Source organism: Heptranchias perlo, chromosome 4, assembly GCF_035084215.1.
Source record: "Heptranchias perlo isolate sHepPer1 chromosome 4, sHepPer1.hap1, whole genome shotgun sequence".
NCBI classification, from domain to species: Eukaryota; Metazoa; Chordata; class Chondrichthyes; order Hexanchiformes; family Hexanchidae; genus Heptranchias; species Heptranchias perlo.
Window position 1 is genome coordinate 84,258,846 of NC_090328.1, and position 15,817 is coordinate 84,274,662.

The 15,817-nt window shown below is 44.0% G+C and overlaps 1 protein-coding gene across 1 annotated transcript in view; it reads right to left on the reverse strand.

Moving 5' to 3' along the window:
- Positions 1 to 15,817, reverse strand: part of LOC137321076 (A disintegrin and metalloproteinase with thrombospondin motifs 19-like) — a 464,190-nt gene that overhangs the window by 231,960 nt on the left and 216,413 nt on the right. The window contains exon 10 of the mRNA XM_067983256.1: positions 13,853 to 14,003. Coding sequence (XP_067839357.1) covers positions 13,853 to 14,003 — 151 coding nt within the window. The remainder of the gene's footprint in view (positions 1 to 13,852; positions 14,004 to 15,817) is intronic.

Below are 15,817 nucleotides of genomic sequence, written 5' to 3' on the forward strand. Positions count from 1 at the left end.
GGAGGGAGGGTGCGCTTGTGACTGTAGATTTCTTTCTAAGAGGATGAGCTAGTATGGACTAAATGGCTTTCTTCATCTGTATCACTGTTGTGTTCTGGCTGACTAAGCCTGTGGCTCACAGACAAAATCAAGTACATTGGCTACAGGAACAAAATTCTGTGAAAAGACTGTGAAAGATTTATTTTTGCAATTTATTTTATCAATTCAGTTTGAAAAAATTTAAAAGTGTTTGGAGAAATATTAATCAAAAACAAAAAAAAGTGAACTCAGGGTTCAACAATTGCTACAATTTCAGTGCTTGGAGGAAGAACACACAACAGATTTTGTACTTAAGTTCTACATGGTATTAAAACCCTTTGAGGTGTCACATATGCTTTAGATGGAGCCTAGATAAGCTGGTTTCATTTCGGTGAGGGTTCAAGCTGTTGGGGAATTTAATATTAACCTGCTCTGCATCAGTCAAGCACCTGAAGTTGGTACATTGTAACCCATACACATTGCAGAACTACCCCTCTATTAACCTGCCAATGTGCCAAAATCTAAGCAATCTCTTACTACACCAAAAAGGGTTGCAATTCTCAGAATGCCTTTCTAAATAGCCTCACAACGTGAAATTGGCAAATTAGCAATAATTGTGGCAAATTTCAGATCAATTTTGCAATCCGTCCACTGAGAAATGGATTGAGATTCTTCAGACTAGCTTCAAATTCCAGCATTCAGAAATCACAGGGCTCTCTTTAAATGCTGACTTCCTGCCAGCACTGAACGGCCCTCGTCGCCAGGCCCGGTTTATCCTGGCAAGACTAAGGCACGGGTTGTTTTGCGTGCACTTATCTGTATATTATTAACTATGATGTTAACATTGTAATGTTTTCAGCAAGAGTTCTGTACTCTGTGCCCCCGGATGTGTACACATGCCAAATTATAGGTACAGGCTTAGAGGTTGGATTCACCACCTGATTTCCTAACCTCCCACTGCCCATTCCACACCACCACCACCACCAGTGATGATGGTTGGAATACTTACCCTTCATATATTTATAAAGTATCTGTAATATCAATATTTTAAAGATTAGACAATGAAAGTCTGAATTCCCTCATAGTGTCAGAATCCCAAATCATAGTGAGTTTCATCTCATCGATCAGATCTGAATCCAGACCCCAAAAGGCAATACACTGTCCCATGATCCTTCACATCTACATTTGTAACCCTCTGAATACTGAAAAACCATTTTAGATTTCTAAGTATGCACATTACTCTTTCAGACAATAGGCTAGGAAGTACTGTGCCAATAACAGCGGACAAATACGTAACACTATTATTTGACATTTCTCTGTCTAGTTTTAATGTAAGTGTTAACTCAGGTTAACATCTCTGTTAAAATAGCAGATCGAGGGATGTCATATGAACAGACTATTATCCACTATTATTGCCAACAGTAATTTCTAGTCTATCTTTATAAATCTGTTGATCCACACAAATACCTTGTTCTAGAGCATGCCCATCTCACATCAGACCTTACACAAGTGTCAAAAGTATAAAAAAAAGTAATCAGTAATCTCCTCCTATTGTAAACAGTACTTTCTTTTATACTTTCTGACCTTGATAACCCAAGGACAGGAGCTGGGGAATTACAAATAGCTGCCAATGACCAGAAACTTCTTCCCTCAACAATTAGCATCTAAATTACCTCAGGATGTGCCTATCTAAGTTACTTCTTCACAGGGGTACTAAAGGGGGGCTACTGCTCAGCAATGGTCTTAAAGGGGCAGGCCAGAGTAAAGACAGCTCCGTCTTAGCAATTAAATATTACAATCATGTGCCAGGTCCCAGACTACCAGTTAGCAATGTTACATTTATCCCTCAACCAACATCACTAAAACAGATTAGCTGGTCATTACCTCATTTACTGTTTGTACGATCTTGCTATGCACAAATTAGCTGCCACGTTTCCTTCATTACAACAGTGACTACACTTCAAAGTACTTCATTGGCTGCAAGGGGCTTTGGGAAGTCTTGATGTCGTGAAAGGTGCTATATAAATGCAAGTTCCTTCTTTTCTTAGGGGCTGAAAATAAGCAGGGTTGAACCAGCCGGTGATCTCCGCTGCTGACCCAGTTGGAGTATGCGGGGCCAGGGGGAGGTCAGCTAATTTGCATCCTCATAGCGAGCACCAGTGCCACTCGGGGTACATCTAGGCACCTACCTTGTGTAGAACAACAACAACATGAATTCATATAGCGACTTTAACATAATAAAATGTTAGAAGGCCACAGAGGTGAGGTGAGAATTACTGCCCTTGACATCAAGGCAGCAATTGACCGAGTGTAGCATCAAGGAGCCCTGGTAAAATTGAAGTCAATGGGAATCAGGGGGAAAACACTCCAGTGGCTGGAGTCATACCTAGCACAAAGGAAGATGGTAGTGGTTGTTGAAGGTCAATCATCTTAGCCCCAGGACATTGCTGCAGGAGTTCCTCAGGGCAGTGTCCTAGGCCCAACCATCTTCAGCTGCTTCATCAATGACCTTCCATCCATCATAAGGTCAGAAGTGGGGATGTTCGCTAATAATTGCGCAGTGTTCAGTTCCATTCGCAATTCCTCAGATAATGAAGCAGTCCATGCCCACATGCAGCAAGACCTGGACGATATCCAGGCTTGGGCTGATAAGTGACAAGTAACATTCGTGCCAGACAAGTGCCAGGCAAAGACCATCTCCAACAAGAGAGAGTCTAACCACCTCCCCTTGACATTCAATGGCATTAGCATCGCCGAATCTCCCAATTTCAACATCCTGGGGGTCACCATTGACCAGAAACTTAACTGGACCAGCCACATAAATACTGTGGCTATGAGAGCAGGTCAGAGGCTGGGCATTCTGAGGTGAGTGACTCACTTCCTGACTCCCCAAAGCCTTTCCACCATTTACAAGGCACAAGTCAGGAGTGTGATGGAATACTCTCCACTTGCCTGGATGAGTGCAGCTCTAACAACACTCAAGACGCTCGACACAATCCAGGACAAAGCAGCCCCCTTGACTGGCACCCCATTCACCACCTTAAATACTCACTCCCTCCACCACTGGCGCATCATGGCTACAGAGTGTACCACCTACAAAATGCACTGCAGCAACTCGCCAAGGCTTCTTCGACAGCACCTCCCAAACCCGCGCGCTCTATCAACTAGAAGGACAAGGGCAGCAGGAACACGGGAACACCACCATCTGCACACTCCCCTCAAAGTCACACACCATCCTGACTTGGAAATATATCGCCGTTCCTTCATCATCGCTGGGTCAAAATCCTGGAACTCCCTACTGAACAGCACTGTGGGAGAACCTTCACCAGAAGGATTGCAATGGTTCAAGGCGGTGGCTCACCACCACCTTCTAAAGGGCAAATAGGGATGGGCAATAAATGCTGGCCTTGCCAGCGAAGCCCACATCCCAAGAACGAATTTAAAAAAAGGTCCATCATATTTGCTGCTAAAAAAGTAGAATCTTAGAAATTAAGAGAAACTAAAAATATATCTTAACGTATGGTGTTTTTGGGATAAACCACAAAATGATGTAATTTTTTATGTTTGCTTTTGGTGCAGAATTCCTACATTCGGCACTCAACGGCTTTTAATACCTTCAAACCACAGTTGAACAATCAGAATCAAAAGCCCTCCCTATGTTCATATGATGAAATGAATGAACAAGGATCTGTCAATTCCTCTCAGACTTCTTGAGTTTAGATTTAGTAAAAACCTGGATTCACTTCAGTCGGAATGAAAGAATCCACTTCATTTGTAAAATTAGCTCAATACCTTAGACTTTATGTATTACCAGTGAAATGATTACTTCAATCTGCAGTTCCAGGAATTAGTGCAATACGATTTCAACAGTTAACACACACTATTGAACAATCTCATGGTAATCAAGTACTTAATGGCTTGGTTAAAATCAAAAGAGAGTCTCAAAATTTTTAAAGCCACTTGAATTCTGAAAACCTGTGACCTGGTGTAGTAGACCAAATATAATAGTCTTGTAATCTGGCGAAGACAATCCATTGCTGAGACAGAAGAACTAATTTACCTCCTAATGATAGAAGCTGAGAACTGGTTCTTATGCAATTATCTAAGCAATTATTTTTTTTAAATCGCAACTACAATGGGGAAATTCTTTTGTGGGTTCGTATAAAATGTGCGCACACAAGGATATCAACTGCGTCACACAAAAAAAAAATCACGATTTGGGTGGGCACAAGTCTTGCAACAAAGTCAAATTTTAGTAGAGTGGCAAATAAAGACAAACAAGTATTTCTGATGTCTTAGGATTTATTTATTTCTGTAAATATAAACTTCATATCTACAATGATGCTGGGAAGATGATAAATAGAATTATCCAAGACAACTTGTTTAAACTCAGATATTCTTCATCTCAAAGTCTTTTTCCACTGAACATGCCTATTCAGAAAAAGGTGTTTTTCTTAATTAATAAACTCCGAAATGATTTTTGAATGTAAAGTTCAGTTACTCATTCAAATTTCCCGATGTCTCATCAAATTTATCCAGTGAGTAGCTGAGCCCAGGAAGATCTGTGGTCTGTGCTGAGTTAGCTGTTCAGAGCCAAGGTGGCAATAATGTCACTATTCAATTCAATTGGCCTCAGTGCCCCTGAATTAGGGAGTGGAAAAAAATAACCAGTGATCTTGCTCTTTACTACCATCCAGCGACCTTTGTTGTAAGTGCATGTGTGGATGTCAGGTGAGTATAGGAACAGACTTAACTGTGGTTCTTCATATTTGATTCCTCAGTAGACTTGAGGATGTTCTCCCCATTTTTATATGTAAGTTTTATTTTAAGAAAGAACTTCATAATGTGGATAGGGATGAGAAAAAAAAATCATCCAGCCCATCTGGCTTTCTCTACATCCAAATATATCACTAAGTCTTCAATCCTCTGGTACTTCTTTAATCAACAACCTCCAGTTTCTTCTCAATTTAATTGAATCTGTACTCACTACAGTTTGCAACAATTTGTTCCCTAACCATACAATATTAAGAACATAAGAAATAGGAGCAGGACTATGCCATACGGCCCCTCAAGCCTGCTCTGCCATTCAATAAGGTCATGGCTGATCTTTGACCTCAACTCCACTTTCCGGCCCGATCTCCATATCCCTTGATACCCCTAGAGTCCAAAAATCTATCTATCTCAGCCTTGAACATATTCAACGACTCAGCATCCACAGCCCTCTGGGTAGAGAATTCCAAAGATTCACATCCTCTGAGTGAAGAAATTCCTCCTCATCTCAGTCTTAAATGGCCGATCCCTTATCCTGCAATTATTCCCCCTAGTTCTAGACTCTCCAGCCAGGGGAAACAACCTCTCAGCATCCATCCTACTCAAGCATGAAGAAGTTGTGCCATTAGTTACATTTAAATCATGAAATCGAAAAATAATTTTCCTTTGCCTCATTAACTACCATCTCAGTATCCATTTCATCAATTGCTTTCGGAATTTTCAAGCAATTGAATTTTGTCCTCACATATTCCTTATTCTAATGAGAATAAATTTAGCTGAGTCTCCCTTCATAGATCATTGATCAAAACTCCAATACTCTGATATTTTTTTGTATGCGTGATGACCAGAACTGGGTGAAGGCTTCCAGGTATAGTCTCACGAATATCCTACAGTGTCAATATTACTACAGTGGATCTGTTTGATACATACACCCACCCACCCTAATGTGCTGTTTTCTTCAGCTATTACTTTGTTGAACCAATTTCAATGACTGGTCAGATATTACATTCAAGTTGTTCTCTTGCTGCAAGGTTTTACTTGCTACTGTCACCACGCTTATCTGTATTGAATACATTTGCCCAGGCTCTAGAATTCTCCATGAACAATATTCTCCTCCTCAGTATGTACTGTTTCTCCACATTTTGTGGTGTTATACGAAACTTAAAATATTTTGCTGATAATACCCTGCCACAGGTATTAATATTATGCATGGTAGATTCACCATTCACTGCTCCTCATTTTAAAGTTGTTTCCATTCATGATTATCTGCTGCTTTCCATTGTCAAGTCAATTCTCTATCCAATTTGAAATTTCACCTTTGATCTCAGGAGGCTAAAGCTTTCCCATAAACCTTTTGTCAGGGCTCATGTCAAATGCCTCTGAAAGTCAAGCTAACTATCAGTCACACATCCTTCATCTGCTAATTTGGTGATGTCCTCGGAAGATTCCAGCAAATTTGTTAACCCACGATAGTTCAGATTTATTTTTCTCAATGGCACCTAGACAATCCTAAATTTAAAATGGACTCTAGCATTTATCCATTATTAATACCAAGCTAAGGATGGAATTCTTAAGATCATATATCTTTTAAAATTAAAATAAACAAGAAATGCTAGAAGTGCATAACAGAACAGTCAGCATCTGAAAGTTATTGATATGCTAATATTTCAGGCAAGTCCCTTCTCTTACAGATGCTGACTAATCTGGTGTGGATTTCCAGTATTTCCGTTTTTTCTTTTTATCTCAAATGCCCCTTTAATTTCTCCAGATTTACTTTTTGAAATCCAAAGTCCAAATTCATCTGAAACATGGCCTTGTAAATATTGTTAATAATAATACAACTGACCTATAACTGTTGTCATCTATTATCAGGCCAGCGATGCTAGTTTTGCTTAAATACACGTGCAACAGAATGATTCTACTTCATCCCTCAACCTAGTATACTGAAAATTTTGCAAGTTATATAAATGCTTGGAGTTACTTTGATGCAAAAATTCCTCCTTTTAATTTCAGTAACAGCTGGATTCCTTATAAACAGATTTGATACATTCACATACAAATTAGAAATTAAGAATGCAGCTAACAAGCGATTTTATATTTTCACAATGTGTCTTCCCATTATTAGTGAACTTTAGAGCAATTGCCAGCATATTACTTGCATATTGCTAGTACTAATGTCAGCTTTTCTCAATTGGTAGCACGCTTAGCTCGAAGTCAGAGGTTGTGGGTTACCATCTTACTTTAAGATTTGAGGACAGAACTTAGGCTGACACTTCAGTGCAGTACTGAGAAAGTGCTGCATTGTTGGAGGTGCCGTCTTTCAGAAGCAACATTAAGCTGAGGCCCCATCTGCCTATTCAGATAAATGCAAATGATGACAATTTTTGGAGAACATTCATCCCTCAAATAGATTAACTGGTCATTCATCTCATTGTAACATCACATCAATGAAACTAGAGGTATCAGACTTGGCTCACTCTTGCCTCCGAGTCAGAAGGTCATGGGTTCAAGCACCACACCAAGACTTCAGCGCATAACCTAGGCTGACATTTTAGTGCGGTACTGAGGGAGTGCAGCATTGTTGGAGGTACCGTCTTTCAGTTCAGATGTTAAAGTAAGACCCTGTCTGCCCTCTCAGATGGATGTAAAATATCTTACGGCACTTTTCAAAGAAGAGTAGGGGAGTTCTCTGAATGTCCTGGCCAATATTTATCCCTCAATCAATATCACCAAAACTGATTATCTGGTCATTTATCTCATTGCTGTTTGTAGGACCTACTGTGCACAAATTGGTTGTCACGTTTCCCCACATTACAACAGTGATTATACTTAAAAAGTACACTGGTTGTGAATTATTTTGGGACATCCTGAAGCTGTCAAAGGCGCTATATAAATGCAAGTTCTTTCTCCTTGGAAGAGGTAGTTTCTCCGTCAGAGTTATTTCACCTGATTTACACTCCACGACAGTTATACTGGATAACCCCCGAAAACGGGCGCTGAGATCGCAATGCGCGATTAACCCGCGCCCGATGATTGCGATGCAGGCAGCACGTAACATTCATGCTGCCTGATGATTTCAATGATAGTTGCATGCATCCAGCACTACCTGCGTTGTTGATTGGCTGCACGCACCAGCAGGAGGGCCCGATATCGGGAGTGGTTAGCTCTACCTGAAGGCAGCCCGCACCCTTGGGAAGTGGTGGAAGATATTGAAGAATGGCTGCGCCTGGGAGAAAGCATGCACCAAGGTACTCGGATGATGCACTAGAGGCTTTGGTGGAAGAGGTGGACGGACGGAGGGCCATCCTATATCCGCAGAGGGGCAGGAGGCCCTCCAGACATATGCTGAAGAGGCAGTGGGAGCTTGTGGCGGATGAGGTAAATGTCAGGAGTATCGCAGCACGCACATGGATCCAGTGCAGGAAGAAGTTCAATGATTTGACACGAGTGGTCAAGGTGAGTGAGGTCAACTGTCACGTGGCATATCCTACCAACTGCACCACTAGCCTCATCCACTGCTCCATACACTACATCCCCCATCACCCACCTAACAACAAACTCTTTCAATCAGTATGCAACCCTGCCAAACAGACGCTACATCTCACCCTCACATATTACCACTCTTGCAAGCTGCACACCCACAACTCACACATCACACACAATGGCAGCTTTTGAACCATGACAGCCACATCATCCAAACATCTTGCAGGACACTCACTAACACTCTTTCTTACTGGAGAAGGTGGCACATAACTCTAGGCAGCAGGAAAGAACCGGGGGAGGACAGGCACGCCTACACGTCCTCACCCCCATGGAGGGGACAGTGCTGTCCATCGTTGAACGGGCCGTCACTGAGGCCGTGGCCACTGGTGCTGCTGATGAGGGTCTCTGCATACCTAATCCTCCTTCTCTCTTCCCACTTCTCCTTCAGCCCACAATCTTTTCTGGCTCACGTGCAGCGGATGGTTTAAGCATGCACGTCGTACTTTCTCCTCTCCCTGCACCACAACTCAACCTGTATCCCTTTGTCATTTCAGATACCCAAGAACTGGAAACGGTACAGTCAGAGGAGGCAGAGGAAGATGAAAGTGATGATGCAGACACACCGTCACTTGATCTTACACTCACAGCCACCAGCTCAGAGACTGACACTGCACGTATTTTAGAGGCTAGGACAGAGGAGGGATGTGATGAGACACCGGGCACAAGTAAGCAGGAGCCAGATGGGAGGAACGGATACCGCAGGTGCCAGCTTGCTGGAGGGCGAGGTCGCATGCTAGTTCTGCTGCAGAGGAGTCAGATAATGACTCCGATGGGCCTGGCTACAGAAAAAGGCTGATGGGGATACACAAACAAATGCTTGGTGCACTGGCAAGCCTGCCAGAAAGCCTGAGCGCAATGTCAAGGGGCATGGAGGAGCCCAGCTCCAATTTGGCACAGGGCTTTGTGCAGAGCTTGGAGCCCATCCTTTCCCAAATGTAACAAGTGGTTACCTCCATCAGCACACCCTTGGAACCCACCATGATGCAGCGTATGATGACTGATGTCACAGCTTCCATTGCAACACAAACATCTGCCATCCAAGGTCCGACCGCTGTGTTTAGAGCTCAGACTGCTGCTATTGTTGCTCTGGGTTCCACTCTGGAACGGGGCTTCCAGGGCATCACAGTAGTCCAGCAGTCTGTTCTCCAGCAGATCACCAGGATTGCTGAAGCACCGCCCTGGGAGAGTGGCAGTAGTGCCATGGAAGACGAACCTGCTGTCCTCTCTCAGGATGACAGTACTCCCACTCCCACCCCTGCCGCTCAGCCATTGCCCTTGCTGTTGCCTGTCAGCCAGCCAGGCTAAACTGCTGCAGCCCAGGCCGAGATGGTGCAGGCTGAAGCCGGGCCCTCTCAGCCCAGAGCTGCTCGAGGTCATCCTCCAAGGCCACCTGCATGCTCCTCCTTTGAAGATCAGTAGCCTTCCACCACCCATGCTCCAGCCACTGGGGAAGCACCTCATAGGAGCACTAGGAAAGGTAAAGGCACACGAACGACAGGCACTGAGGGAATGCACAAAGGTGAATAGTATCAGTTTGTTTGGATCATTTCATGTGTAAATCTATAAATGTGGTTATGAATTTGTATTTGGTGTAAGTTTTCATTTCTGCGATGAGCTGAGGGAGGAAGCAATGTGTAATCATAAGGAGGACGATTTGATGGTCATGTGGGAGAGGAAAGGTATGGAGTGTGGAACTGTTGGTGAATGGGGAGGTATCGTTGAGATTACTGGTTTCGCTCATTAATCATCTGATCATGCAGAGCCCTGGCAGACAGGGCCTGTCGACCTTGTTGCCTCCCTGCCTACTCCTCCACTTCCTCCTCCTCCTCCATCTTCGGGCAGCTGGTCCTGCTCTGCGTGGCCTCTGTGCATGCTCCCAATCATGTTCAATTCTCAGAGGAAGACTCAGCAAGCCACCCATGTCTGGAAGCAGCTTTGGTCAGCGCACTATTTTAAATGCCACTAACAGTACTGCAAGACCAGCCAGATCACTCTCTATAGAATACTGCAACTTTCTCCAAGTATAGGAAACTTCCACAAACACCCACAATTGTACCAGCAGCCAGAATAACTAATCCAGCAACTAACCTGTAACTCCTGCGTGATCCCTTTAAATAGCGCTGGTGGGGGAGTCCTTCATGCCATTTAAGTCCTGTTCAGCTGTACGAGGTTAAGACAGTGCATTGGCTGAAGTGTGGAGTTCCAAAATGCCACTGACGCTTCAAATTAGCATTGCACACTGATTTACGTCATAATATCCCAACTGTACATGCTGCCGGCATTCGTTAGGTGCACGTGCACAAACACCTTTACCAAGAAGGCATCCTGTGCACGTCATGCCGGAATTGTGTGCGCGCATCTCGGACGCCATTTTTGGGGTTTGGGAGTCCACGTAGCGCCTACAAAATCTCACCCCCACAAGTTTAATGTTGGTGCAAAGCCAATACTGCTTTGCATCAACTCTAAGCTTGTCGTGTAAATGTACCATTTTGTATGCAGTTTCTAGTTTTACAGTGTTCCTCAGTTTCTACAAGGATTATAGGTTCACTGCAACTTGCTATTCTTTGGTTTTGTATTTTGTTAATATAACCTGGCTATTTCTGGGACTAATGTAAATTACTCAGTAAAAGAAAATCATAATTAGATCTTCACTAATCTGCAGGAACAGTGGTTTAGAAATTCGATCTCATCCAAAAACGGACACGCAGATTGCAGGGACCATGTGAAATTGGTGCTGGCAGCTCATCATCATGAGTCAGACATGCAGCCAGCACTATTCATTGGCTGTATGCCTGTTTGGGGTGCGGGGGAAAAATCGGGCCTCGGTGACTCTACTTATAGGCAACCAATACCTCTTAAGGGGGAGGTGCACTCTGGTTGCAGACATTAGGGAAACTTTGCAAGTGGAGAAATGGCTGCACGAGGTCCAGAGGGGGCACTCAAGTTCTCTGATACAGAATTGCAAGCTTTGGTCCAGGCGATGGATAGGAGGAGGGAGATCCTGCTGTCCCTGGGAAGCAGAAAGCCCTCCAGGCAATTCCTCCACTGACAGTGGGAAGAGGTCGCTGCAGTGGCTCCCAGGACATGGCTGCAGTTCCGAAAGAAGTTCAATGACCTCACCAGAGCTGTCAAGGTAAGAATCGTACCTCTCAGCTCAATTACTCTCTCCTCACACCTGCTGCCTCACTACTCACAATAGTCCCCTCCCCCGATTCCCCTCATGCTCCTACAAATACTTCACTCCAGAAGAGGCCAGCCATTCTGAAGATGTAGCATCATTTGATCTAGCCCTAGCAATCACTAGCTCAGAGACTGGCACCACACATACTTTACAGGCTAGACTAGAGGACGGGTCTTCATGTGGTGAATATCTGCCACAAGTGTGCAGTAGCTAGGACAGGGGATAGGATGCCACAGGTGCCAGCTCGCCGGAGGGCAAGATCACATGCTAGCTCTGCTGCAGAGGACTAAGATGCTTACTTCGAGGGCCCAGGCTATAGATGAAGACTGATGGCCACATACCAGGAAATGAAAGGTGCACTCGGCAGCCTGCCAGCGAGCATTCGTTCAATGGCTCTGAGCATGGAGGAGTCCAGCTCCTACTTGTGTCGGGGCTTGGTGCAGAGCATGGAGACCATTCTGTCCAACATGGAGTGAGTGGTCAGCTCCATGAACATGACAGTGGTGCACACCGTGATAGAGCCTCTGTTAACAGCTTTGAAAGCTTCCATGGCAACTCACAGTGCTGCCATCTCAGCTCTGGGGGCCAGTATTGGCAGAGGTTTCCAGGGCGTCACATCACTGCTACACTCTGTTCCCACACAGAGCCATGGGAGTGCTGAGGTGCAGTCACAGGAGAATGGCCAGACCTCCATGGGAGACAGCATTCCTTTGTCAGGATGACAGCATGCCGAGTCTCCTACCACCCACTCTGCCAGTGCCCTCATTTGTGCGACAATTCCAGCTGGGTCAGACTACCCTGGCCCATAACGAGATGCTGCAGTCTGCAGCCGGGCCCTCAAGGCCCACAACTGCTCACCACAGCCATCTGATATATCCTCAATAGAAGTTCAGCAGTCTTCCACCTCCCAAGCTATAGCCACTGGGGAAACACTTTGTAGGAGTACTAGAATAGGTAAATGAGCACTAGGGCATTTCACAAAGGTGATTCTTAATTATTCCTGTTAAATGTTATAGACAAATGGAATTGAGTTGTTGGGTAATTTTTTTTTGTTCTAGATTTGGTGTTGATGTTAATATTTGTAGTGAGTCCACAAGACTGGACTGAAGGAAGGCAATCGGATGATAGTAATATGATTGGTGGTGATAAGGATCACGGGTCTGTTGGTGTATTACGATGGAAGGAATGGTTCATGTGAAGCTCCAACCCGTCCAAAACTGCACCAGCCTGGAGCTATTGGACTGACCCGGAGCACCTGTTTTCCACCTGCAGCTCATCAAGTGTATGGTAATAAGGCCCGGCCCTCAAAATTGATCTGGTCTCCCGTTGGCACTATCAGGCAGCTGGCAGGTGCACTCCACTGATTGGTAGCCCGACAGACAACACGTAACGCTATGGAGTAGATTTTACACCCCCCCCCCACCCCCGCGTAGCAGGAACAGTGTGGCAGGGGGTTATGATGCGGGGGTCGCGCCACATTGTCCAATGCATTTCCGCTTGCTCCATTGTAACTTACCTGAGAACAGGCACGGGATGGCCGCCTGCCCCCAGCAGGTGGGGACCTCCTTTACATTAAAAAGCCTGGTTGGATGACATCATTGGCACCATGACAGCATTTTAACTTCTGTATTTGGGAGGCCCAGGCAGGGCCAATCCCAACACCTCAACTTTGGCAGGAGTCCGCAGAGTGGCCAGAAAAGACCACGGTAATTTGGAAAAATTACTTTTATGTGAAATCATTGTGGGCCATGAGGAGCAGGAGTTCCGGAACACCCCCCCCCCCTCTCACTTATCTTATGGAACACCGTTCATATGGGTCCCGACGATTGCCTGACAACCACTCCCCCCACCCCCCTCAATTTTCTACTACCGTCCGCCAGACTCCACGTCATTTCAACCGGCTTTATCCGGGACTCAGCATCGTGAAATGCGAATAAGGCCTCACAGTCCGGGGAGGGGGGGGGGGCAGATGCTTTGGCCCCCGCACCCCTGATTCCCACCCTGAGTAAAAATCGGCCCATGTATCTACACGTCTAGTTCCTTCCATTCCTCCATTCTGTTAAGAACCTTACCATTAAGGGAACACATTTCCCCAAAATGGACTTCACAGTTCTCCACACTGAACTACATCTGCCATCCATCTGCACACTGTTTATATCCTCCTATAATCTGCTGCATAACAATATAACAAATTAAGTATAACAACTTAAGACACTATATTATCTTATAAAACTCGGGGACTTAAACAACACTGGGTTCGTGCACTGCATAAAACAATCAATATAGAACAGCATAGTGGACATAAGGATTTTGTACCTGTAATAACAAAACAAAAATTACCTGCATCTCCTTGCAGAATGAAGCTGTAGGACCAAACAGAATCTGACACTGTTCATCTGCTGTGTAGATCATCCCTGGTAACTTGGATGACAGCATCACTGAATTGAGGCTCTGAGGATCTGTGTGCAGTAAACAATTACTGACCTTTGACCTGCCAATACATGTAAATTCACAAGTTATAACAAAAAGATGCTGTTCATTTTGTTCAGTTCCAGTTTGTTTTAACGCAAAGAAATTTACAGCAGGAGAGTTATAATTTCAACCCCACGATTTTACAACACTTGGATCAAACAGCACAAAAACATGAAAGAAATGTAAAGATAAATTCACAGATCCCGGACTCCCAATAGGCAACTGTGTTTGAAGGGAACGTAGTTTGGAGAAGGGCTCAACGGCGCGTTAGTCCTTTTTTGGACCACCTTTCGAGCATAGCTCTCTGCTGGGAGCCCAAGATTGGTCAATTTACCCTGTAAAATATTTAAGTCAGCATGATATCATTTCCACCTTATAATAATTAAGGAAAAAAAGGCTTTTAAAATGGTGTGAGTTACAAAGTGAAATACAGTTAAAGAATGAACAAGAACAACTGATCCAATTGTTGTGATTGCAGGATCTTACGTAAGAACGTACAAACCTTTTGGAATACATAACGATCACTATGCCCAATATGCCTGTCCTTCAACCCTACTCACCTGTCTTTTCATCATATCCCTCAAATCCTTCTCTCACCAGAAACACATCTAATTGCCTCTTGACTCTATTTATACTACCCACTTTAATAGCCTTGTCTGGTGACTTCTTCTACTTACCCTCCCTACTGTTACCCTCAGTGTAAAAACGTTTTACCCTATTTCTCTCCTTACTCCTAGTTTGTTCATTTTTGACAAGTGTCCCCTGGCATTTGAATCTTTTGTCATAGTAAACAATTTGCATATCTCAGCTTTGTCAATCCCTTTCATAATCTTGAGAACTTTAATACAATGCCACCAATATTTGTAAACAATTTTACAACACCAAGTTATAGTCCAGCAATTTTATTTTAAATTCACAAGCTTTCACTAAGATCGCGCATATAGACACAGACATCAAGTTTTTACAGAGCTGCAAGAAAGCAGACATGATCACCAATATTTGTGCCACCTGATTGCACTTAGAATCCAGGTGAGTTCTATATTCGAGGTAGCGCCTACTTAGCATGGCCACAGGTATAGATATTTCAAAGGGGGATTGTTATCAAAAATCTATGAATTTATTTGGGGGGAAGATATGAAAAAAGGTTAGATTTGAATTGTCCCTTCAGAGGACATTTTCTGGCCATTAGGTCAAAAACAATTTTTGTTAACAGAATATTTTTCTACAGCCATTTTTAAAATACAAGCTGACCGTATGATATTAAGACCCCTCATACAATCAACTTTAAAATTTTCAACATAATTTCTGCAAAACAGTTATTGCAATCTATATGGCCTGACATTAATCTACCTATCTCTAAAATACTATCCTAAAGGCGGATTTCAATCCCCATTTAGACCACAGACTGAACTCCACTCACTCAGCAAGTGAGTATGGTTAGTTCTTGATTGAGTTGTTAGACTGAGTACTTTGGATTTGCCCAGATTCAATCACTAGAATGTAGACGAGGTGTCAGTGCCATTGCTTAGAAGTGGGCTAGTCAGTGGGCACAATGAGGGCCATGGCCTAGGACATCCAATAACCCGCTCACCGATGCTCAGTTTGGATTCCGCCAGGACCATTCGGCTCCAGACCTCATTACAGTCTTGGTTCAAACATGGACAAAAGAGCTGAATTCCAGAAGTGAGGTGAGAGTGACTGTCCTTGACATCAAGGCAGCTTTCAACTGAGTGTAGCATCAAGGAGCCCTAGTAAAATTGAAGTCAATGGGAATCAGGGGGAAAATCCTTCAGTGGCTGGAGTCATACCTAGCATAAAGGAAGATGGTAGTGG